The following is a 27084-nucleotide window of genomic DNA, read 5'->3' as shown; positions in this document are numbered from 1 at the left end:
AATGCGCGAGTGGTGAATCGAGGGATATATACATGTGGGATGTCAGGGTTGAAGACGGGACTATTCTACGCTGTCAAATATGAATGAAGCGCAGTTGAGCGTGAATGTAATTCCATGTTAAACGGGTTAGTGATTCCTATTTTAAAAACTAGCCGGAACTATGCAGTTGCAGTTTCAACCTCTAACTATTGCTTCAGTGAATAACCAACATATTTCACAGTCAAACTACAACTCTGATTTAAGCACAGACCAATTGTTGTATTTGCAAGACTTCCTTCACAACATGGACTGAATTCTAAATATTATTCCTTATAGTTATATTTCCTGGGTTATTATTAGTGCTGGAAGCGAAGCGAGGGTGAGTGAGTACAGCCTTAAACCAAGGTGAACCAGGGCATGTGTTTCAAAGTACCGCAATGATGGATGGATGGATAAATAGATGGATGGAAGGATAGACCAATAGACTGAGAGATGGATGAATAGATGGGTGGATGGCTACACAATTAGATGGATAGATGTATAAATAGATGGATGGATGATTAGATAAATAAATGGATAATATATGGATGGATGATTAGGTGAATAGATTTATGTATGATTAGATGAATAAATGGATAGATGATTAGATGATAGATGGATGACTATATGGATGGATGATTAGACGAATATATGGATGGTTGATTAGATGAATCGATGGATGAATAGATGGATGGATGATTAGATGGATATACGGAGGAATAGATGGATGATCAATAGTTAGATGGAAAGATAGGTGGAGGAACAGATAGATAATGGATGGTTTGATGGACAAATAGATGGATAGGTGGATGAATTAATGAATACATCGATGGATGGATCGATGGATGGATAGAAGAATAAATGGATAGATAGATTAAAAGATGATAATAGATGGAGCGCTGAATATATGAATAGATGGATGGATTAATGAATAAAAGGAAGAATAAATGGATGGATGGATAGTTAAATTAAAAAATGATATTAGATGGAGGGATGAATAGATGGATGGATTAATGAATAGAAGGAAGAATAAATGGATGAATAAATGGATGAATAAATGTACGGATGGATGAATGGATAGAAGGATGAATAAATGGTTGGATGGATGAATAAAAGGACAGCCAGACGGAGGTACCAACATAGAGGCGGATAGACTGAACAATAGATGGATAGATGGACAAATAAACGGACGGACGGACGGATGGACAGACGAATGGATGGATGGATGGAGAGACTAAATAAATTCATGTAATTAGTATTATCTATTGACTATTTTTGTGACTATTTTGTGGTGTGGATTTTCATGAACCGAACAGCACTGACAAAACAAGACAAACAAACTTAACAATTGTTTGGTGCATAAGAAACACACATTGTTCTGCTTTTTCACTCAACAGCACATTATTTAAACTTTAAATTAGTTTTAACCTGAAAGTCACATGTCTACCCTTTAATGCCATCAAACTTCTATTTGAGCTTTTATTTTTTGGAAAGGTTGCAAAGGTTTTCTTTGAAATGTAATGGTTAGAACTGTTTAATATCAATGAGTTTAAAATGTTAAATTGATCCTCTTGTGTCCATCTTGTCAATGATGACTGATGATATTTTTTAAACACTAGTTACGCGCCGGTGTATCACCCTGCTGGCTGCAGTCCTGGATATCTGGCTCGCAACTGGAGCGCCTCTCACAGGGAGCGACTCCTGGACCTTCACTGGTGAGAACATGGCTACGGTGCGAACAAACAACACCAGAATCCAATTGTGAACTGAATGCATTCCCAGGGAAAACTATTTATATCGCATTGAATTTACTGGGTTGACCTACTTATTCTGGTTATTTCGCAGCTGATATACAAAGGCAACTTGGTAACGCTTCACAATAACCATCTGTTACAACTAGTTAAAAGTTAATTTGTTAACTGTTGATTGATGAGTTTGTAATGAGTTGTTAGATATTTGTCAACAGTTTTTTTTTTATTATTTATAACTAAGTAGACCTAGCATTTATAAAAACTATACTATATTAATTAGCATGGATCTATAACAAGCTATTAGTAAAGTATTTATTAATGACTTACTAAGTATCACTTAATAGTTTACAAGTGTTTTGGAACGTTATCCTTAAATTGCTAATCCCCATCAACTAACTGTTAGTAAATGAGGATTAGTTGTAAATTGGTAAGTAATCTATTGGCTATGCATAACGTACATTTATTAACCTGTATTTAACAAGTCGTATAAACTATTAACAGTTTATTAACACTGTTAACATAATATAAAGCTACAGCTACAAATAATTTACCTTTATTTTAAGTCATTAATAATTCATCAATTGACAGTTAGCTAATGATGTATTAACTAGTTATAACGGATATTTATTTTTAAGTTTACAAATTAAACTTACTTAACTTCACACTGACCTCATAAGGAATAAATACAGGCATCGTGTGACCCATGGACCCCACTTTAGAGATATGGAAGATGTTTAATTTCTTATCCAAAAAACTCCATGTATTTTACCATCTATTCAATTTCGATCATAAACAGGGTTATCTCCATTATCGAGGGGAAAGTTTCACATGTTAAATCAAGAGAAAACGTGAGCCCTTCCGTGAATAAAGTGTTACACACACGTCCTTCCTTTGAGCTCGCCGTCTTTTGTGGGACACACGGCTCCAATTATAATCGGCCGCTCTTTGCCAAATACCTGAATGGATCGTCCATTACACCTCACTTCAACATGCTTTATGAAGGCTCCTATCTCGCCAGGTGTCTGCACCTGACAAAAGAGGCTGATTAATTGGCTCTTTGGAAAGTAGCCGACTAATAGAACGGCTAAAAAGCATGGTTAATGGTGTATGATAAAAAGGCCAGGCCTGCTATTAGCAAGTGCCCGCTGTCAACTCATCAGAAATAACAATGGCCTGCCAGGACAACGGTGAGTTTCAAGGCAAATTAACACTGATTTAGGTGTTGCTTTCTTTTATTCCGGTTGTTATATAGAAACACTTAGGCAGTTTGTGTTTTTTACAATCAGTTTTCGGATTATACGTCACGCTCAGTTGCAGCTTGACAACAAGTGTCATATGTTAACACAAACTTTTTTTTTTCTCTTTAACTTTATCATCGTCACGCTCCACAAGGAGAGGTTAATACTCTTTCCTTGAGGTCAGAAGTTATCATATCCTCGCTGGAGTGAACCGAAAATGCAGGTTTCTGGTGTGAGCCCAGACAAAATTCGGGCTCTCGAGGAGACAATGGAGATTGATGCAGCCGACTTTCCACAAACTTTCACTTTTATTCCGAGTAAAAAAAAAAGAATTCTCACAATAGCTCCGAAAAAGTAAACATGGCTGTTCAGAACTTTCGTATTGAAGCAAATGAAAGCTTGCAGGCAAGACGGAACTTTTGAAAAAACTCTCTTCAGAAAGATGAAGGTCTCGCCGAAGATAATGTGACGCATTTCAGGTTTGCCAAAGTAATTACACAAGTGGATGCTTTTTAATTGGGTCCCTTTCAATCGCACATCGGCTTTTTAGATTTAGGGAAAGTTAATCGGGACTCTTTGAAAAGCAGATTGAGTGTTCTCCGTCAAGTCATTTTTTATACGTAGTCGATTAAATTGATTACAGGAAGAGGAGGAGTTGTGAGTTCCATCTCAGGTTAATGAGCAAAAAATATAATCTTTCATAGGTTAGACACTTAACACCAGAACCCAACGAATACAGTTAAGGTACATTTTCTTCTTTATGATTATAGATTTACACTATGTAAAGTTCAATACATTAATGGAACAGCAAAGTCGCATTAAGTGGATTATACTTCATATTCAGTAGGTACTTTCAAAAAATGTTTAGCCTCTGGCCCGGTACTGATACATGAGGCATTTATGACTGGGTCGAACAGAAAGAAAACAAATTTTATACAATTTTTTTTTTTTATTATTACGGTCTAGAACAATGTTTAATTTTTTTTAAAAAGACCTGACGTGTATGGTTCTTTGAATTTCTGACATATATGAAGTAAACATACTTGATACTCAGTAGGTACTACGTATAGATGAAGTAATTTGATTATACTTTATTAGTGACACAAGTGGTCCTTAACCACCAGGCCCGGTACTGATCCTTGAGGTAATTAATACTGTGTCGCACAGAAAGTAAACAACTCAAATCAAATTTTACTTAATTGAATATTAATGTCTAAAAGCAGTTGTTGTTTTTTTTTTAATTAGGACAGATTTTCTACTAAATAACACGAGTCAAAGTCAAGTTGACTCAAAAAATAACAAGCTAGGTGGCCCAAAATCCGCTAAGACTAATAACTAATAACTTATTTTTAAAGATGGTTTATTTATCTTAGAGAGACATTGTGTAGATAAAAGATTTTTTTTCCAAAATAGAGTCAAAGTTACGTTAAAGGACCATGATGGTTGTTCTTGATGAAGGAGGACAATCTCAAGGATAATTTAGATGGATTTACTCGTACCTCCTGTTACATTTTTGTAAATTAAATGATGTTCGTCCAACAAACTTTACTGTCTAGGGATTGTATGATTAAGTTAAACATCTATTCGTTAAATACTACCTTACTATATATGGAAACGTCTTGTTTAGGGAGAATCCAAGGGCTTCTGCTGATGATGTTGAGAAGTATTATTCATTCACTTAAAAAATAAAAAACATTTTTGGTCATTTTAATTAATCTTCCCGTTTTTATCTAATGGCTCGTCAATAGGATCGCCGACACCAAAACCAATTGTGTCAGTGAGAACGTCCCTTCAGTGATATAATTATGTGACACGGAGGACGGAACTTTTCTAACAAACATCTATTCATAAATGTTTTCAGCGTTGTTGTTGTTGTTGTTGTTTTTGTTGGAGCAAAAGTCTGACAGGAGGTATTCAAGCATGCTGTTAATATTATTGCGGTGATTTTTATCGAGCGGCGCTGCTGATCTGGACGTGCTCAGCGACTCAAACGAAGCATCAATCCACAAATTATTATTGGAATTTTGGAAGAAAGAAAAAAAAACAAAAGTACTGAATGAATTTGCGGAAAAAGGATGACAGATCATAGGGACTCGGGTCTCAAATCTCTCAGGAGGAGAGATAAGCCTTAAATGGGATCATTTACTTGACAAATGTTTTGAAAACATCCTTAACTCAGTCGTACACTTTCAGTACGGATTGTCAGGGAAGATCAAGGATTGTAAATAACCCTAGGCCTGTTGCCATGGTTACACTCGGAGGTGCTCTTGTCGGAGTACAGTTGCTCTTCAATTAGATGAAGGTCACAGCCGGATTAAATCCACACTCTGGCAGGGGAAAGTATCTAGATCAGCCTGCAAAAGTCATGTTCATAAGTGAAGAAAAAAAAGTCTGCTGCAAGAATCTGGCATTATTATTACATATCTCGTTAGAGGGGCAACAATAGGACACACGGCAAAATACTGCAGTATGTTGTGATATATTGTGTTACTGTAGGAACAAGGACATATTTGTGAGGTATGCATTAAGTATATAGTGATGAAGCTTTGTGAAGCAGTGTCATGTTGTTTAGAGGTCAGTAGGGGGCGTCATTCGTTTAAAATTGATGTGATGTCACATCAGAAAAGTTGTTTAAAACAAAGGAAAATAGTGCAGAGACCGCCATCTAGTGGACTCGTGGACAGAGCTTCATGAAGCGTCAACAGACCATCAATAGTTAAGTGCTGTTTTTAAATGTATTTCTTGAACACAATGATGCATATTTTTCACAAATAACTGTCTCGGAAATTCACTGTAGTATTACTCAGCAAGGATTTATAGTATTACACCACGTGGTTTCGTACAATTACTCCACAAGGTTTTATAGTATTACCCTACACAGTTTCATACTATTACTCCACAAGGTTTCACAGTATTACTCTACACGGTATCGTACTATTACTCCACAAGGTTTTATAGTATTACTCTACACGGTTTCATACTATTACTCCACAAGGTTTCATAGTATTACTCTACACGGTTTCATACTATAACTCCACAAGGTTTCATAGTATTACTCTACACGGTTTCATACTATAACTCCACAAGGTTTCATAGTATTACTCTAAAAGGTTTTGTACTATTACTCCACAATGTTTTTTAGTATTTATCTGCAGGGTGTCTCCATTTGTTTCCATTTCACCAAATCAAAACATGTTCTTTGAACAAGGTTGTGTTCTTTTTTTCAATCTAGATACGTCCTTTTATATCAGGATTTGTACGCAGAGACCCACTTGAATGGTACTACATCATTACCTAACAATGGTACTCACCGAGTACTTCGCTCTGAGTCTCATAGCAAAATATAATGAACGCTAAAACACCGCTGTTCGGTCTTTCAACGTTGTCAAAGAAGGGTTTCTTCATGCCATCAAGTGATACTGAGCATAACAGAAACAGAAAATTGCATTGATTATTTAGCCAGCATGTTCAAAACGCCACTTTTCCACTCTGTATCTGGCAGATGCTTTTCCAGCTCATGCATGGACACAGTGAGACTCATGAACCTGCCCTCGGGTTCATGCATCTCTGCCTCCTTTTCATCAGATTTTATTTGTTCCATTTGTACTTTGACATCCCTGACTTGTCATTAAAAAGTGTCACAGGTTGCGGCGCAGTGATTTCCAACTATGCCGGAGGGCAAAAAAGTGACTTTCTCTCCTCTGCTTCCCTTTCTTTTTTTTGTTTTTGAGTCACATTAGCTTGACCATCAGATCAATCACGCTGTCGCTTCCTGGGTGACACGGCCGCGCACAGATGCACACGGAACAATTGGAATCCGATTAAAACCTTTTCTTTCTATTCCCTTTTATCATCCTTTTCTCTCTATCAATCACTCTTCAGACGTCTCTGTCTCACTCTGCTTCTCTCTTTCGCTTCAACTCTCCCGCCACTTCCCATCCATCTGCTCCCCCCTTCTTCCTCGGAAAACGGGGTGAAGCAGGTCTCGCGTCTTAGGAATCGGTCCGGTGTTCAGACAAGCGGGAAAATGTTCCATTTTTGTCCCCCTTTTCCTCATCTGACTCAATCACCTCTGCGCCTCTCCATTAGAGGGTGAGATTGCGGGGTCTCCGCTGGTCGCAGCTCGAGTTTAAGATGCAGAGGAGGAGCTTTGCAAGAGATTTCACAAGTCAACAGTTTACTTTAAATTAGACTTCAGCCGTACGGGTGGTCAGTTTTGACACGTGGCTCTGAAGAAGACCTCATGAAACAGTGGTGTATTTTATTTTGAAATGCTACTTTGGTACTAATATTGGCTTCCACAGTGCCCCCTGTAATTGAATATATATAATACAAATGTATTAATTCTGGTTGAACTTATTGATGTAGAACCAATTTTGTGTGTATGCAACGCTTAAAAATCTTTCAAAAATAATTATGAGTACAACTTCGGTAAACTTTGAAGCCATGCATGAGCCTCGGCATGAGGTTTCATAGTATTACTTTGCAAAGCTCCTTAGTATTACTCCGTGAGGCTCTGTAGTATTTTTCCACAAGGCTACTGGTATTATTCACCGAGGCTATGCGGTATCACTACAAGTGGCTACGTAGAATGACTCACAGAGGTTTTGTAGTATTACTACGTGAGGTTAAACAGTATTACTTTGCAAGGTTTTGTAGTATTACTCCATGAGGTTTCGTAGTATAGCTGCGTGAGGTTTAGTAGTATTAACCCGCGAGGTTTCCTAGTATTGCTCTGCAAGGTTCCAATGTATTATTCCACAAGGCTCTGTGGGATCTCTTTATTAGGGTACGCAGTATTACTCTGCTGAGGGTCACGGTATTAGTTTGCAAAATTCCTAGCATTACTCTACAAGATGTTATAGTATTACTCTGTAAGATTTCTTAGTATTACTCAGCGAGGATTTGTAGTATTACACCACGTGGTTTCGTACAATTACTCCAGAAGGTTTCATCGTATTACTCTACAAGGTTTTGTATTATTACTCCACAAGGTTTTGTAGTATTACTCTACAAGGTTTTGTACTATAACTCAACAAGGTTTTGTAGTATTACTCTATAAGGTTTTGTAGTATTACTCTACAAGGTTTTCGTACTATTAGTCCACTAGGTTTTGTAGAATTACTCTACAAGGTTGTGTAGTATTACTCCACAAGGTTTCATACTATTACTCCACAAGGCTTTGTAGTATTACTCTACAAGGTTTTCTAGTATTACTCTGCAGGGTTCCTTAGTATTATTTCGCGAGGCTCTGTATTATTGACTGACTACAGAGACTTTCTAAAGTAATACGTTAAAGGTACTGTGCATCAACATAATATTATAGTGTTTGTATAAAAGCCCTAAAATGGTTCCTCAGTCATGAAGAAGAACTAAATGCACATTATAACCAGCTGTATGAAACTAGACCTGTCCATTAACAGTGCTACTTATAATCATGTGCACTTTATAGTCCTTAAGAATATGGTAATTCAATGGCATCATTTGAAAACTTAGCATACCATCTACTGCAGTGGCCTGAAATGTTTCAACTCATCAATCCATCACTACCTCTGCAGGGTTTCGTACAATTACACCACAAGGTTTCATAGTACTACTCTACAAGGTTTTGTACTATTACTCCACAAAGTTTTGTAGTATTACTCTACAAGGTTTCATACTATTACTCCACAAGGTTTCGTAGTATTACTCTACAAGATTTTGTACTATTACTCCACAAGGTTTTGTAGTATTACTCTACAAGGTTCCGTACTATTACTCTACAAGGTTTTGTAGTATTAATCTAAAAGGTTTCGTACTATTACTCCACAAGGTTTTGTAGTATTACTCTACAAGGTTTCATACTATTACTCCACAAGGTTTCGTAGTATAACTCTACAAGGTTTCGTAGTATTAATCTAAAAGGTTTCGTACTATTACTCCACAAGGTTTTGTAGTATTACTCTACAAGGTTTCATACTATTACTCCACAAGGTTTCGTAGTATAGCTCTACAAGGTTTCGTACTATTACTCCACAAAGTTTTGTAGTATTACTCTACAAGGTTTCGTGCTATTACTCCTCAAGATTTAATAATATTACTCCACAAGGTTTTTTAGTATTACTTAACAAGGTTTAGTACTATAACTCCGAAAGGTTTTGTAGTATTACTCTTTAAGGTTTCTAAGTATTACTTTTCGAGGCTCTGTATTATTGACTGACTACAACAATATTTTTTCAGATACATACTTCTTACATACGAGAGGAGTATATCTAATGTGTCAACTTGAAAAAAGATCCCAAATGTATATATTAAAAAAAAAACTGGATTGCAACTTCCTTAGATTTCCTGCCCTGTCATTCCAAAGTAACTTTGCAATTTCAGGCCCAGAAAACACCTACGAATTAGAGCCCTCTCCTCACTGAGTGACTGTCTGTAGACTTTCTCCCCTCAAAACACGCCCAGAGGCCCGATAGATCCCGTCTTTATCTCGGAGTACCACATATCAAAGTGGCAAGTTTAATCGAAAAAAAGGCTGAAAAAAAAAATTCAAATATTGATGCGCCTCGTAAAAAAAAAGTAGCAACAAACCACCATCGATCCCACCGAGTAAAGAAACTGCAGATATAAGGTCGCTCTCTCCGAAAAAAAAACCTGCTTGTTGATGCGCGGACGTTTCCCGAGGATGGATGTGCTCTTCCTGTGATGAATCACCGCAATTTATCTGATAATCTGGGGTCCATTTTTAAACAGCCACAGAATACCTTAAAAAATCATTATCTTTAATTCACAGCCTTGTGACTCAATCGATAGAAGGAGCTCATGACCTGCGGTGATGATACCGGTCCACGCCGCACTTCATTTACCCACCAGCCCCCCCGATCTCTGAGGCATCAATTGAAAATGTGACTCGCTGTCAATATCCGTGTCAAGGATGCAACTTAAGCATGACGATTAAGAGCTTCATGGCGGGAATAAATGTCACAGGATGGCGGGGGGATGAGTGGAGGAGTTTGTTGTTGGTTTTTCTTCACGTACATTGTCTCACAAACAAATGAAGTGTAACCGAGAATAGCGCACACGTGGAGGGCGACGCACTCCTGGGATTAGGAAACGACTGCTGCGTTAGGCTGCGTCTGTAGCGCCAATGTTGATGAGGGGGGGAAGAAAAAGAGGAGTCGCTCGGTTGTTTGTTTTCTCATGCTGCGCCGCTCTCCAAGGAGACAACAAGGGTCGATTGAACAACAACGCTAATAGAGTTCAAACAAGCGCTCGGCAAACAGACGTCAGTGTGTGGTAGGGGGGGGGGCGTTTTTATTACCTGGACTCGGGAGTCGGGGTCCTGTTTGATCCACTTGATGATGGTCTCGAAGACAAGCTCCTCGGCCTTGGTGTTTAGGCTGTCGTTGGACAGGTAGGAGACGAGGTCGTCCTTGGACACGCTCAGGATCTCGTCCTGTTTCGCCACCTGTGGAAAGCAACAAAGCACGTCGTTTAGGGAAACACTCGTCTTAGACTCAAAGGATCTCAGGAAAATAGCAACTTAAACACAAGCTCTGTAATGCCGGCAGATAAAGGTATAGTAATGAATTCTAATTTACCTCATTTTCTACTCAAGCTTTTGTGGACTAAGGGCTGGGATTATTTTCACAGTAATACATTCCTTTTTAGAGTTACAGGCATACATGTATGTTTATTTTATTGTAGCGACTGTTGCCCAGTTGTTTTTATCTTCATCTTGGTCCAAAAAGACAAACTTCAAAATCAAAAACCTCAATACTGCTTGTTTGTAACCTGTCTCTTGTATTGAAGCCTTGACATGAGGAATTGTTACTAAAAAACTTAAATAAGTCTGTATTTTAAGTTTGTTATCTTGTCATCATTGCAACCGTCAGCTTGCAACATGTACGCTAATGACCTAGCAACTTGCCTAGCAGCGACCTCTAAATAAGTCTTAAAATATGGACTTTAAAATGTTTATTTTAACAATTCCTATTGTCAAGGCTTCAATGTACGATGCAGTGTAAAGGTATTAGGATGTTTTTAACCCTTGTGTTGACTTAAGGTCAAGGTGAACGACCTCCCTGGCTTCCATAAATACAAATGCAGTATTGGAGGTTGTTTATCTTTAACCAAAGGGATACCACAAACACATTCGTTTTCGGGCGTTCGGATCCCCTCGAGTCTGAGATAACACAGGGTTTAAGTGTGTTATTTTGGACGAAGACAACTGAGCTCAAGTTGCTACATTAAAATTACCAAACATTTCACTCTCGATCACTTTAAGTTGAGGCTGTTTTTAAAAAAAAGCTACAATATTGAAGCTATATTTTGTGACACACATCTGTGATAACATCATCTGTGAAATCTTTCTTCAAGTCTGGCTCAACTGGTTTTAAAAAGCAAGGTCAATGTCGAAGGGCAAAAAGGCTCCAGAAAGACTGTAATTGAAGCTCGAAGTAAGCCCGAAAACAGATTTTTGTGTTGTGTTATTCTACATTGGGAAGAATCAATAAATCAATATATATTTTAAAAGAAGAACCCTGTTGATCAGTTTACCTCTTTGGGTTAAATTGGTTTAGTAAGGTTATCAGGTGAACGGTATTAGCTAGTTTTTCGCCCAGTTATTAAATCACTATCCTGCCAAAACTCCTGACCGAAGTCCGGCCAAAAATGGAAGACCCCATTTGCCAGGTCCACAAAACTGCAACATACACAACAGTCACCGATGAAATGTCTGTAGTTTGGCTCAAGAGCATCAAAATCTAACAAACAGTCAAATTCTCAGACCAAATAAACCAACTAGAGCTTATTTAAAGTGACCAGCAATACAACCTTGACTTAAACATTTACTCTGTAAAATAATGAAAGAGTTTCCATAATTACAGGGTCTAATAAGACGTGTAATTTGAGTAGAGACCGTTTTAGTAACAGAAAATTAATAATAGACACAGTGAAATTATGTAATTGATAATTATATCACATCCAGCTCGCAGACTTGCCAGAGTCGAGACCCAGTTCCCATTTTTTGGGGGTTTATTTCTATCTCTCCGTGTGCTAGAGAATGGAAGGCTAGAGAATAAATTGGAAACAGGAAATGAACAACTGTGTCCACATTTTTGAATTTAGACAATTAAATATGAATTTGTTTAACCTGTACGTCACATTAAGGAACAATACTATTTGAATAGCCAATGTCAGACGAGGACAACCTTGTTGACAACAGTAAAATATTAACCTTTTCTTTTTTAATCAGTCAATAGTTTAACAAGTAAGTTTAATTACGACAAGATGGTGATAGATTTCATGCAAATACCTCTGGTTCGTGTGAGATCAAAATACAATTACTGCAAATAAACAGGACAACGCACTGATACTGGACATACATCTGCCAAGTGCTTAGTTTTATACAAGCATATCACAATTTCCATTTTAATGAAAGAAAAAAAAAAGTTATGTCGTCTCAAAATCTGTTCTTTGGTCAAATATTAACCATTGTGCAACCAGTGACCTACTAACAGCTTTTATATACTTACAGTAATTGATTATTAATCAGAATTAAAATGGTTGTACTCTTATTTTTGAGTATTGTTTTGATTGTCTAAGCGCTTTGTGACCCTGGTCTCGAAAAGCGCTATATAAATAAATATTACTTACTTACTTACTTACTTAGTTTAAAGGAAGACAAAAGTGAAGTTTGATTAATTGTAAAGCCATGAATTTGGTTATGTTTATGTCTCTGCTGCTAATCATGACTTTTCCTCCATCACTACTTTCAAAAGTTCTGCGACGATTACTTTTTTTCAGGCTTGCTTACCACTTAGTTTTTGGAGGAGTGGAGTGTGGGAGCAGCATGCAGGCACCAGGGAGAAGTCAGCTGGTGGGCAGTGAATCCATTTAAAACCATATGTTGGCTGCTGTTTTCCTCACTTGTGTAGGCGGTGAAAGCATCATTTGATATTAAACTTTTTTTTTTTTTCCCCATACAGGTGTTTAGAAGCTTTCTTTTGACCACATTAATCATCTCGCTTTACCTGTCTGGAGGACTGTTTATATGCAATGAAGATTTATGTTTGGCGGACGATATAAATGTGGCTAAACTCAAATAAATAGTTTCTGAGAAAGCAGAGACTGGCTTATGAAGAAGAGTATTTTTTGATAAATTATCAACCCACGTAGTCCGTCTGTAAAGGGATTTTTTCTTATTGATTTTGACCTGTAAAGCTTCTGAATATTACCAATTTCAAACTAAACTAAAAAGCCTCGAGCTAAAAGGAATTACGGGGCTGAAATCTGCAAAAAAAAAACGACTTGTGAAAGAAAATAGATTTTGTCGTACATTAGTGTCCTCTGGCGAATTAGTTTCAGACGATTCTTACAGTGTATGTGTTAATCGAGGGCGTATGACATTCATAGATGGAACTATAGTAAAAAAATCATGTAATTCTTAGAAATAAAAGTACGAAGTGAACAGCAGACATAGCAGAGATAAACGATGGTAACAGGTCAATTGCAAAGGAGCCTCTGTCGGGGCAACAATAAAAGCCAAAATAAATAAATATGTTTCAATTATTATACATGTATCGAATCATAACTCTTTCTATAAAAGAAAAAGTATTGGTGTCTTTGTCTCTCTAAATGTATTTCACCCTGTTATACTTTGAGTGTAAACGTCAAAAGTACATCATCTACTTTTGTGATATTTATCAATATTGAATATTTGAAATGTCTGAAAAACCTTTAAAAATAAGTTTCCATTGATTTTCTTTATTACTAGATTTTGTGAAGGATAACGGAAATTTAGCTAAATCCTAAAAAACAAAGGTTCTTGGATCCTACAGAAACAATGGTGTCAGACCTTTTACCAATACTTTAATGGAAAATCTAACATAAATTCCTATTTGGTGGTTTTGCACTGAAAATGGCAATAAAAATAATTCGGATTCTGAGCTGTAAAATGTCCAAATAGGATCCACACTTTAAGTAGTAGTCAGTCAATGACTGTGGTGTCAAAACACTTGTGAGATATTACCAAAAAAAAGTACTTAATAAAGTCCATCTCTATATAATTATAAATAATGCATGATCGGAATGGGATTTATTTGCAAATAAATAAAGACACATTTAATTTAAAGTTAAGTCAAGTACTCTAACTGGCACTACCCAAAAACTACACCATTTGTAAATAGTGAGTGTATGTAGTGTATTAGTTAAGAATTATAATAGCACAAAAAAAAAGGTTGGATGTTTATAATTTTAAAGTGTATTTTATGAATGTTCTGTTCCATAAAAAAAGGTCTCTACTCAAACTACAAGTCTCATTAAACAGTATTTCAATTAATATTTAACCTTGCAGCAACCTTCGCCTGACACTAACTGTGAGTTGGCATAGAGCAGCGGTGAAGAGAAGGGCCACATTAGGTGATGTGAAAACGAGGAGGGGCCAATTTTGAACATCGTCTATAATCCAAGAGTTATCTCATTAAAATATAAACAAAATGAATCAATACAAGTTATTTTATCTTTATCCTGTTCAAAAAAAAAAATGGAAGACAGGAACATAATTTTCCGTTTTTACAGAGATTAATTTTTTTCACTTTTGGCTTGTAACATTTTAAGTGTTACCATAGTTTTTTTTATAGTTTTATAATTAAAAAATGTGTGTGTAAGCAAGCAAACTTCCAGCCGCTAGATGGCAGCAGTCATTACGTCCTCTGCAATTCAACGAACATTGTAATGCCGCGAGATCGCGGTGATGACTGAGGACGAGAGGATACAGTTGACTCATGAAGCTTTTAACATTGATGTTTGGATATATTTTGGTTTGAAAAACAATTAAAACAGTTACGACTTTGTCAAGAGTCATGTGGTCTGTATATTTTGCAACACCAGCGTCAATTTCTCGGACAAAACTATATATTCTTCTTCTTACAGTATCATAATATATCGTATTATTACCCCATGTATTGTCCAAAATTGAGTCCCTTTTTTTACTAAGAATTCGTCTAATGAAATGAATAAAAAACGAATAGTTGTAATTTATTTATCTTCCTCTAAATGTTTGTATTGTATTGAGAGTCGTCCCACCAATGCTAGATAGAGTCGATTCAACATTTATACTGCAAGTCTAAAAAAACAACTCGCCACTCACCTCGGGAAAGTTCTGCAGTGCGAACGCTTTGGCCATGTTGTGTAGTTCTGTGCAAGTCATCGCCTCAGCCATGGCCAGCACTCCCAGACAGTTTGCCGCGGTCAGCTGTTTCTCTGGAGTCAATAAAACAAAGTTGGAAGGGAAACAGAACAACATCAGGAACCACGACGAGGATGAAAACACACAAGCGGGATTGATCAGGATCATGCAAAAACACATCAGTCATGAAAATCAATTGATGAAAAGTTCACAGTCGATCACGAGGGACCTCGGAGAAAAGGTTGCAGCTCGTAAACACACGAGGAACTACACAAGCGATCGATGGATTGGTGTGTATGCAAGCTGCTGATGATCAATGTTTGTACTCAAACAAACAGCACTCCATTTCTTATATCCAGGGATGTGTCTGACTGGTGAGAAGTGGGATTTGGGACCAAATAAAAGTAGCTCAGAGCCTGAAACCTACAGTGACACAAGAGCAAAACCTGTGATACTGTACGTAATGGTTTTAAGTGTATTAAATATAGCTACAAAATGAGGATGAACTCTTTATGCATCTGCACTAGAAAACTTTATTTTGGTCCGACAGTCCAAAGTGGGTCTGTTTTGTCTGCATTCACAATGAAAGGTCAGTTATAAAGCCTCCACTTAACTTAATGGCGCAGTTACAAAGTCTAACCAAGTAATATTCTTTGAATACAGATGAGCTGCAGGATATATCCAGATGCAACTTAAAGTGCATCACAACAAAACAACTTTTTCTTGATTTTTCGCTTGAGTAGATTCAGTTGAAAAAGAAAAAGAATAAAGAGATTGTAAGAGGAAACCTGAGTGAAGCCACCGAAACACAACACGGGTAGTCCCACGTTTTTTTTTAACCTTTATTGAAAACCAAACTAGCTCATTAAAATATTATTTATTTATTTTCACCATCTTAAAAAGAAAAACTAGGGCTTTGAACCTGTATACATTAAATCTTGGAACCTACCGATGAAAACATCAAAAATAAAATGTCAGCCTGAAAAAGACAAACATTTATAGAATCAAATATCTCACCCTAACTGATTTGGCAGGTTCCAGAAGATGCTTCTATATAGTTTTTATGTTTTTTTCTTTTTCACTTTTTTACTTCTTAAGTAAATTTGAGCAAAATAGAGTCTCAACATGTCAAAAGTCATGTTCTTATACAATTTTATTTGAGAAAATCTGGTATTTCTTCCCAAATTAAACACAAATCAGACAGTAATATATACACAGGATTAACAAAAAATAAATAATTTATTCGATTTTTTCTCTGCATTTGAGGACGACTATTTTTACCAACAAGCTCTCTGAATGAGACCTCACAATTTATCCCCAAAATAATACTGACAGAAAACCAACAACGTTTTTGTTTTTTAACAATAAAAAGAAGTTCAGTGTTCAATTTTCAATTGTATTTCTTGCACATTGTGTTGACTCTAACTCTAGCTGGCTTTTCATTACAGGGTTTTCACATAATAAAATGCTGACAAGGCACAATGGGTAACACTTAATGTAACTTTAATTTTGCCATTTAAAAAAATACTGCTTGAAAAAAAAGAAAAAGGAAAAAAGGTTTTGGACGACATTTGGGTATTTTACATTTTGAAGGCACTGTTTTGGCACCATTTAAGTAGTGATGGTCTGATGAAGCTTTATGGATCAGTGTCATTATAGAGGCCACTAGATGGCAGTATTTTCCTTTGTTTTGAATAACTGTCACATCATTTTCAACTGGTGGCGCCACCTACTGACCTCTAAAAAACATGACACTGTTTCATGAAGCTTCATCAGCCCATCACTAATAGATTCAGCTCATTTCAGCAATTGTAAGACCGATAATCTCCTGGAATCTACTCTCTTCTCTCCTCCCCCTCTATTCTTTCGCGTTCTTTGGGTAATTTGATCTGGCTATTTATAATTTATATTAAAGTAAATCCTTTTTTTTTCCTCCTAACTTCAGACTGTTGCAACCACTAGGTATTTAAAATGTTTAAATATCATTATTTATATTTAAAAAAACAACAGCAAAACAACTTACGCTTTAGCTCAAAGGTTTGCTTTTTTTAAACACGTGAAACTGTTGTAACTTCTTTTGACACATTTAATTCACACCCTTGTAATAATGCGAGCGGTACAAGCACCAGCCTAAACTCCACTCCACCATGTTCTGTTTTTTAATATAGCCTCGAGATTTAATTTCCTACAACACATTTTTTTTTCATTAAGGAAACACGTCTTGTGTAGTCGACACACACACTTAACTGATTAGCTGCTCGAGTGGTCATCGAGAAAAGAAAAAAAAAAAGAAAAAAGGGGGGTCTTTTAAACAACAACAACCCTGTTGGAGAAACAGAGTACTCTGTATAAATATACGATGGTAATAGCTGTGGAATATATATTTAAAGTAAATGTAAGGAAGGACACTCCATCAAAGCTGCATTTAAACATCCCGCTGGTGTTTACATTATGTGGATAAAACGTCTGCGACTACAAAGGAAGGTATTTTCTCATTGTATCTCATCATTGACTCTAAGGATAGTTTACCACTGAGCCACATGAGAACTCTGAGATTCACGAAGTTCGTTCATTAGGGTCGTGGTTGTTAAAAAATAATCAGTCTCATGCACATGAACAAAACTAGTAAAGTTTGCTAAGATTTTAGATAAGATTCTTCCACTCTTCGTGCAGCGTTGATGCTTTAGACCAGTTGCTGCAGGAGCGACAGTTTTTAGATCGACATCGATTGCTTTAGTTAGTTTCGCCTGTTTAACCAATCACTGCCTTAGACTGATGTTCGACCCGCCCACTTAATTTGCATACGGACAACGAAATGTCAAAATGACAAAATGTATAAATACCTAAATAAATAGAAGACAAACTGTATCAATAAATGTCAACATGTATAAATGACAAAATGTGTATTTTGCTGTTGTACTCTGACAAAAAATAATCAGAAGTCATTCATTTATTTTGACATTTTTGGCATATTGATATTTATCCAAACATTATTTATACATTTATACATTTTGTTATGCATTTATACATTTTGTTACGTATTTATACATTTATTTATACATAAGTCATTTATTGTCCTTCAAAATCTGATGGTATCTTGCTTTAAATATAATAAATGATCCAATCAAAACAAAAAGTTTGTCTGTTCTAATCCCCACAGCTTTAGACGTACAGTGAAGGATATATTTATCAGGCGAGCAAATAAACGTGAAAACGCCATGAGCCGTTCAGGAGCCCTTCTTTTTATTTCTACCTTCTCTTAAGTGTGTTTGTTATTGACTTCAATAATGTCAGACACTATCAATTTCCCCTTGCTCAAGGACACACACTCGCACCTGTATTTTTTCCCCCCTTTTCTAATGTGCTAAAATGTCATGAATCATGTCGGCCGAGAATGGATTGATGTCTCTCTGGAAGGGTAGTTTACAAATGGCTTCCCTGTTTCGCCGCGCTTTTTCTCCCAAATCGAGAAAAACAAATCAATAACACGGCCACTGTTTCGCCAGCATTCTTTTCTCTGCTTTCCAGCTCGTGACCTTTTTATGAACACGGACTTCCTTTTGTGTTACTGATGGACCGAACCCCGTTTTTATGAAATGAAATGCAAAACTTGACATTTGAAGTGTTTGTGACGCGTTAAAAACTTGAGGTATGTCATTCCGTATATTTTCATTCATCCAGTGTTTTATACTTGGATCATTAAATCAGGGGTTCTCCACCTTTTTCGCACCACAAACCGGTTTTAATGTTCGTATTATATTCACGGACCGACCTTCAAATAAGAAATGGTAAGAAAAAAATTCATATAGAGTTTGTTTTTCACTCATTTTCACTTGATGAAAGGTGTATTTTGCGAGTAAACATATTGAAACAAACATCTTGACGTGTCAAGAGTGACAGGCTAATGTTACTTTAAAGAGAATTGAATCTTTTAAATCAAAAATAAACACAGTTAAAAGAGTGATAATACATTTAAAATAAATTAAATTAATTATTTTTCTTTTCCAGTAACAAATGCCTTCCACCTTAGAATCTAAAAAAAAGGACAGACCTAAGACCCTCGGCCTATAATTGGAAAAGTTTCTCAAGCCCCGCCCCCATAAACCACATATGCATTAATTAATGTTCAACACATTTGAAACAATAACATGTAAACATTTTATATTTTATTACCTTGAGCATCAGCATCGTTAAATGATATTTGTATTACTGTATGTTTTGTTATTATTGATCAATATTTTAGGTCACGGACCCCTCGACATATACACACATTTTTTTCTTGACTTTTATCCAAATTTATCTTTATTTTGTTGTTGTTTGTTAATTTATTTTATGCAAAAATCAAATGGAGACCCTGTAGAATATACAGTAATCAAATGGTTCGCAAAGGGCCCACAAGTTGTACCTTTCAAAACCCTTACTTTAAACAGTTAATTTGCACCGAAATTCAATTTTAGTTCCCCCCCAGTGGAGCTCGAGCCAAGACTTTTTTACCACTTTCCCGCAGGAGTGAATCCATCAGTCCCCCGCCGCTCAAACCCAAAAACGTGTGCCTCCATCCATGTGGTTTCAAATCCGTTCAACAATTCCTGACGATCCCATCACGGGCCCAGGCCGGAGCGTTTTGACATTTAACTGACAATTGCACCGTGACCTTTCATAACTACGCCCGTGTGTTGGGATTCTGCCCACTGGGACGGCCTCACAGGGAAGGGGTTCTGACTGGGAAGGAGATTTCTCAGAAGGGGGCGGATGCTTTTGAAAGCATGGCGACATAGCGCCAGGTCGGGGGCGAGTTTTGAGTCCAGCGGGCACGAGGTAAGGTCGTGCATAGTGATGAGGCATGACAGGGATTGAAAATAACATGAGGCGGAAGCAGATGCACATGCAAAATTCCAGGTCTTACCGAGGAACGACACGCAGACTTTGCAGAAGGTGCTGAACTGGAACTTGTTGGCGGCCTCCAGGAGCGTCTTGGCGTTGGCCGAGTCGATCACCAGCGATCCCGTGTAGACGAACTCGAGCAGCTGCTCGAGCACCTCGGCGCCGATGTTGCTCATGGTCAACTTCAGCATCTCCCCGTTCCTCGTCTCACCTGATGACCTGATTAAACCAATCATGTCAAAGAGATCACGGGTTAGCGTCGAGCGCTCCACGACAACGACCAAAAAAAAAAAAAAAGGCCGCAGATAACACACCAAAAGGGATATGTCTCACACACACTCACGAAACATCTCAAACACACCCGGGCAACAAGTGGTGGGGGGAGAAAATAAGAGAATCATTACACGGAAGATAGCAACAACACAAAGGGAAATAGAGGGTTTTGGATGGATTCTGTTTGGCTATGAGGCTAGCAGACTTGCAACTACAGAGCTGCATCTGAAACAAAATGTCTGTACAAACATTAGAAACAAAAGTTATTGCTTTGATTGCAGGCATGCGTGTCAGATGTTCCACATGCATATATGATGGCAAAGAAACACTCAAATGAATCTAAGCTGCGTTTCCAGCACAGATCTTAAGTGCATTTCAGTGCGAAAATATGGATTAATTCTTCACTATTTATACCCAATTATGAGCAATTTTATCTTAATTTAAGCGGCAAATATATTGATTCCTCAAACTTCGTAACATCTTCAGAGAGGTTGACCAGTGCCTGAGAGGTTGCTAGTTTTGTAATGGCTCAAGACATGTTTGTGAGCAGGACACTGACCCCTTATTTCTCCTGATGCGTCGCGGCCTACTGTCATCGTTGTTTAGTTTACAGACAAAAATGGCTTATTTTAGGGAACTCTTTGGTATGAATCCCGGTGCAATTGACATGGTGAACTTTAAGGTAAACTTTCACAAGGATACATAAGTTATATCTTATTGTCACCTACTATAAATGCTTTAATTTAATATTTGAGTTGTGCTAGCATGCGGTTAATATACATTTGTAGAATTGTTTATCATCAGCATATAAAGATTTTTTCCTATGTTCAACAGCAGAATGAGTTTGACCAAATCTGTTCCATAAAAATGCATCTTTGAACATATACATATATATATATGTTTTGGATAACTCCTTACCTTAGCAGTTAAAGTAATGTGTTGGGTTTGAATTTGTGAGATTTGTACATTTTCTTTTAAGGGTCAATATGTGTCCATCAACCAATCAAATAACGTTGTTGCCCCTTTTAACGTAATTGAAATTTGTGATGGAAACGCACCTTTAAAGACAGAAAACAGAGTAAAGGAAGGTGACAGCATAATTATACCATCTGCTACTTTTCCCTCTGAGTGTGTGTGTTCTGCTTTGTGTGTGTGTGTGTGTGTGTGGAAGCAACATGTCTACTCCTCTTGACTGGCCCTAAAAGCTGCCAGGGAGTGCTTGGATGAGCAAATTAAATAGAATATGATATCCCCCAGTAATGCATAGCTGGAGATGTGGTGGGGAGCGGGGGCTGCTCTCAGAGCCGGGCTCTCGCTGTGACTTCACCGGGATCGAATGACCAAGTCCGGGCTCTCATGCAGGGAACTCGCCAGGGAGGTATGAAAGCGTTAAACAACACCACCCATGTTTAGTGTCCCAAGTGAAACAATAATCCACTCAAGGGCAGAATAAATGGAATCAAAGCCCTCCAGAACTCGTGCCCCCGCTAGTATGACGCCCTCCCTGAGGCTATGCACGTCAACAATATGAAAAGTAGTCTACATTAAGATGGATGGAGGCTGTTTCCTTCTGTCACTCACGCTGGCTCATGGAGAAAAAAGAAAAGAAGCCTCTCTATGTGCTTGTCTCTTTCTCCGTAGATTTGAAATCATGACGCACATTTAGGAGGACATGGGCGGCACACAAACAAGATGAGACAGGTAGAAGAAGATGGGGGAGAAAAGGGGGGAGAAAGAGAAAGAGAGAGAGAGAGAAAGAGAGAGAGAGAGGCAGGGGCGTGACGGTTTCTTCCACAGGCGAGCCAGCAGCCATCCTTCTCAGGGAGTTGTTCCATGACTTCTTTTAAATAAGAACGCCCACCCCCGAAAAAAAATACAAAATCCAACACCACCACCACCACCACCACCACCACACCTAAACAGAGCCTGTAGTGTATGAACTGAGACATTAGTTGTCATGTACTGAGGAGGTGAAAGGGGGGAGAAGGACATCCAAAAGGAGGAAAAAAAATAAAAAAAGACAATGGCATGTTTCCCTGGATGGACTTTAGCTGGAAAAACCACAGAGGTTATTCTTTCCTGAAAAGCAAAAAGCCACATAGTGTTATTGCCCTTTTTTTTATCCAAAGAAAGCCCTGCTGTAGGGGGGGGGGGTCGGGTGGGCAGGTAGTAAGACAAGAAAGATGGGAGAGGGGTGTGTCATTCTGGGTTAGCGTGATGGAAGGCAGTGGGGAAGGAAAGAAGGAGGAATAAAAAAGAAGAAGCATGCTCATCACCCTGTTCAACAAGTGCAATTAAATTTTAATAAAAAAAAACGGCGTAAGTGGCACTTTGTTGTTTTAAAGTCCTTTATGGTATGGAAATTACTTTGATGATTCTACGGGAAAAAAAAAGAAAAAGGTGGAGCATCTGATTGCAGACTGGAATATAAATGGAGGTAAAAAACGGAGGTGGGGAGGACAGGAGAGACAGACGAATGGAGGGGGAGACAGGCACACTCGAGCAAAGAGATTTGTTTGTGAAAAATGCAGCACTTATTCAAGAGGAAGTCTTAAAAATCAGCAGAGATGTCAAAACGGTGAGAAGTGGAGGCTGAGCAGGACACACACACACACACACACACACACCTAATACATCCTTCAGAATCATGCTTTACAGGCAACGACCTCGCTTGTTCGTACTGGTAATTTTTTTTTTTTTTTGGCGATTGATTTCTGAAGGAGATTTTTTACAGTTTTCGGAAATGGCTGAAAATGGATTCCACGTTCTAATGCAGGCAGTATTAAAGGATCAAGCGGGACATGTTTGTTGTGTGAAAGCCAACCTCACACACCACCATCTGACTACCGGTGTAAACATAGACCAGCAAGCTTAGAGTCTGAATCTGACCTCAGTCAGTTGATGGAACTATATCCTGTCTTTAATCCCATGGATAATAAAGTTTTTTAAACATTACGTTAAAATAACATTAATATTGGTACTTAAAGGAATTAAATGATAGAGTTTAAGACGTAAAAAATATTTATAGGTAACTTTATGTTATTGTCTATTATTGAAATTTATTGTATTTTTTTATTGTTTATCTTTCTATTTCATGTATATTATTCCATTCTTTTATTAAGTACTGGCACCACAAATAAACCCTGTGTCGTGTTTCAACACCGGCAACAGCAATTTCTGAATTATATTTACTTCTAAAAACAATTTAATACAAGAGTTAAATGTAATTTGAAGGATTATTATGAAGACATTTTCGACCTGTAGTTATTTATTCTTAATCAAAATTAACATGAAGTGGAAAATCTTGTTACAATTGTCTTAATTAAACCAAACAATTATAATAGTACTAACCACTATAAGTGGTAAATTAGATTGATTTAGGCCTGACGAATACAAATGAAAAGTATGTTTCTGTGCATTGAAGGAATAAAGAAAACTACAATTAGCTGAATTCGCAACTTTACAAAGTAGTGATTTAAAGGTATATTTATAATAATATTGTTTTCTTAGCAGCATTTATTATTTGTTCACAATATATTACAATATAAAATATAAATGGGGAAATTAATGTGTTATAATTGTATTTTTTTTATAAAATAAATAAGAATATTATTTATATATATATATTATATATTAATATATATTGTTTGTATAGAGAAATTAAATTCACATGAATCAACATTAATCATTTGAATGACATCTCATAAAAATCAATAGACGCAGTGAAAACTGAAATTGAATTCTAATAAAAAAGTTTGTTGGCAATCAAAATTACAATAATGTTGAGTAAAAAAAAAAACAATTAAGTGAAGCTGTTAAAGCGGGCCGAGTGACTCCAAAGGTCATGCATGGATTAGAAGCGAAGCAGGTAAATATATGTCAAGGGATTTCGGGGTGAACTGACCCTTTAAATACAACAAGTGAGAACAAGGAGTTGCAGGGAACCTGCTGGGAATATCTCCGGCTGACGAGGCGGCGAGGGTCGAAAGAGTCCATATGGGCCGACGTTATAATGGGCTCTAACACGGATCTGTACACATGTGAACATCCCAACCTTCTGCACGCTTGGTGGGAGGAAGGGTCGGGTGTGGGTGGGGGTCAGTTTTTTAAGATGCAACGGCCATACATGTAATTGCTACGGAGCACTCTTATTGGAAAAACCTGAGGGGTAAAATGGAATTAGCAGAGATGATCTGTCTCCCTGCGTTGTGCATCGGCTCTTTCAAGGGAAGAGTAATAGGTTTAGGGTTGGAGGTGACGTACATTTTTGGTGCTGCATTCTTTTCTTCGGGGGGCAAGGGGGGGGGGGGTGGTGGTAAGAATGGACTTACACAATAGAAAGGTCACTTTTATACCAGCTGGCTGGAGTATTAAAACCTGACAGAAATTGATAATAATCACCTTCCCGGGACCTTCACGTCTACTTATACAGTATGCAGGGTATGCAACCAGCCGTTGTAACACTATAGGTTTTTAAGTTGTGTTTTATTATGTTATTATTGTGTTTTTTGTATCATTTGTTTAGCGATGTGGCTCTAGAGGTGGCGTCATCTACGTCACTAAGATGGTGGCCATGGTGGAAAGTGTCCATCGATCCACACTCAATTTTCTGGCCGGTTGAGTGCGCCAATTGAGTGTGCACTACATTTTCATACACTGCTTGTGAACGCACTTGTGTACCCAAAATATTAAGTGTATGAGCAGAAGTGCGACAATTTGGGACTCACCGATCTAAACCACATAATGAACTACAACAGTATACGCTCTTATATCTTAAAAATATGATTAAGTGTTGAAAAAATAAAAATAACAACTGTTAATATTGATATTGTAGAGCGACTGCAGTCAAGTTATATTCTTAAAGCTGAATATTTTACAAGATATCTGCATCGTCTCAGTTCTCAGATAGGATCTGTATAATTAAATACTTAATGAATACAGTAATTCATCCGAGGCGGTGATAGATGAAGGCAGTTTTTCTATTTATGAGCTGCCAGATTACACTTAGTGTTGAGGTGCTAACAAACCTAATTACTGTTCTTATTAAAATAAAGGTGGATAAGAACAGCATAAAATTTGGAGAGTGAGTGATTCTTCTTCAGACTGAACCATTTTTTGTGGATTATAAATTGCAAATAAAATGAATAAATATGACGTTTAAATCAGCCTCACAATGAATCGCATTGTCGAAAGAACAGAAAAACCTCCAGTTATGATCGATTTTACGCCGACTCTTGTAAAAACAGAAGTTACGGCGCTGCGATGATAAATCAACATGGTAACAAATTAATGAGCCGAATAATTAGTGTCTTCTCTATCAACCTGCCAAATTAGAGATGAGAAATCTTACGTGGAAGGTATCGGGAGAAGCGCTCCTTTGGGAGGACCATACCACATGTGCACTAGGGACTTGGGAAAAATTGGATTCTGGAAAAACAAATGTAATTAAAGAAGTGGCGCTGTGTGTTGAGCATGATTAATAGAAGGGGACGAGAAAGCTGACAAAAAAAAAAAAAAAAAAGTCAGTGTTTCCAAATAAAATTTTTAGTTGATTTAGCCACTTTTTAAGGGATAGATAAGTTAATGAAATTATATGGACCGGAACATTTAAACCGTACAAGCTAAACCAATATTTAGCAGCATGATGAAATCCGCGTACATTTATTATTGGGAAATTTAGTTTTAGGATATTTAGCTTCTTAATGAAACAGTATTGGTTGCGTTTTAAATGTCATTTGTTCACTTATTCCGTAGTAAAAACAGTTGGTTTTCGCTAGATATATTTCACTTTAGCAACATGTGCCAGATTGTCGTGCCTTGTGCATAGTGTACTAAATTTCTTTAAATGTTTTTGCTTGATTTTGGGTTTTTTTTTTTTCATGGTTTATTTGTTTAAGATAGTGAGAGCGTACTAAACACTCAACTCTACAAAAAAGATCTTTCAGTATTTACTTTAACACTGTGTGGACTCTGGAAGACACTAACATTATTATAACTTATTCAGTACTGCATACCCGTTTAAAATATAATTTATAACTATAATTCATTTCTTCTCTCAGTCTGTCTTTAGTGATTGGCTGATAAAGCTTTTGAAGCTTTTTTTTGTTACCCCAGAAGGTGGTGCCCTGAGTTTATAACGTAGTAATATTTTTTATTGGAATAGCTGCTCAAAGCAATAGGGAAAACAGTGCCATCTAGTGGGCTGTAATAATAGGAATACTGTACCGTGAAGATTCATTAACCCACCGCTACCTAAATTGGGAATTTTTACTTTTTTAACGTAAAATTGCAACTAATGTCAAACTCCAACTTTCCTCACTCACTCATTTGTTTCAAACGTTGAAGTCTTCCTCTCCAAGATGCAGTAAGTCCCTCATCATGACCATGTTTTGAAGTTAGTACTTAATAAAGTTCGTCCCCGTCTGAAATCTCGCCAAACGAGGGGTTACAAGAGTGGAATCCATTATGACGTAATAATGGCCTCACTCCTCCTTCAGCCAGTTCTAACCATGCCTCGCTTTGTTTATACAACATGTCTCTTGGAGGTCGAGACTTCCTGCCTTGAAAGCACATGGTGACCAATCTCCAGAAATACTGTCTTTTCAGTGGGCGGGGCTTAAGCACATTTTCTAATGTTAATAATTCAATTAAAAGATAGTTTGGTATATAAAAAAAAACTTGAATCAAGACATTAGTTGTCCTTTAAAAGCTGTAATAAGTTGTCAAAAATCATAATAAGGATTTTGGTGGT

General features: G+C 37.2%; 1 protein-coding gene across 2 annotated transcripts in view; it reads right to left on the bottom strand.

Annotated features, from left to right (window-relative positions):
* The window catches only part of klhl29 (kelch-like family member 29), a 379680-nt gene that overhangs the window by 114229 nt on the left and 238367 nt on the right, over positions 1–27084 (bottom strand). For both annotated transcript variants that reach the window (XM_087813067.1, XM_087813068.1), the window contains exons 7-9: positions 20083–20279; positions 15138–15250; positions 10308–10454 (exon numbers count right to left, since the gene is read on the bottom strand). In XM_087813067.1, coding sequence (XP_087669193.1) covers positions 10308–10454; positions 15138–15250; positions 20083–20279 — 457 coding nt within the window. The remainder of the gene's footprint in view (positions 1–10307; positions 10455–15137; positions 15251–20082; positions 20280–27084) is intronic.

Source organism: Callionymus lyra, chromosome 17 (assembly GCF_982586985.1).
Source record: "Callionymus lyra chromosome 17, fCalLyr1.hap1.1, whole genome shotgun sequence".
NCBI classification, from domain to species: domain Eukaryota; kingdom Metazoa; phylum Chordata; class Actinopteri; order Syngnathiformes; family Callionymidae; genus Callionymus; species Callionymus lyra.
Note: the sequence above shows the minus strand (reverse complement) of the source record. Positions and strands in the feature narration are given on the sequence as shown.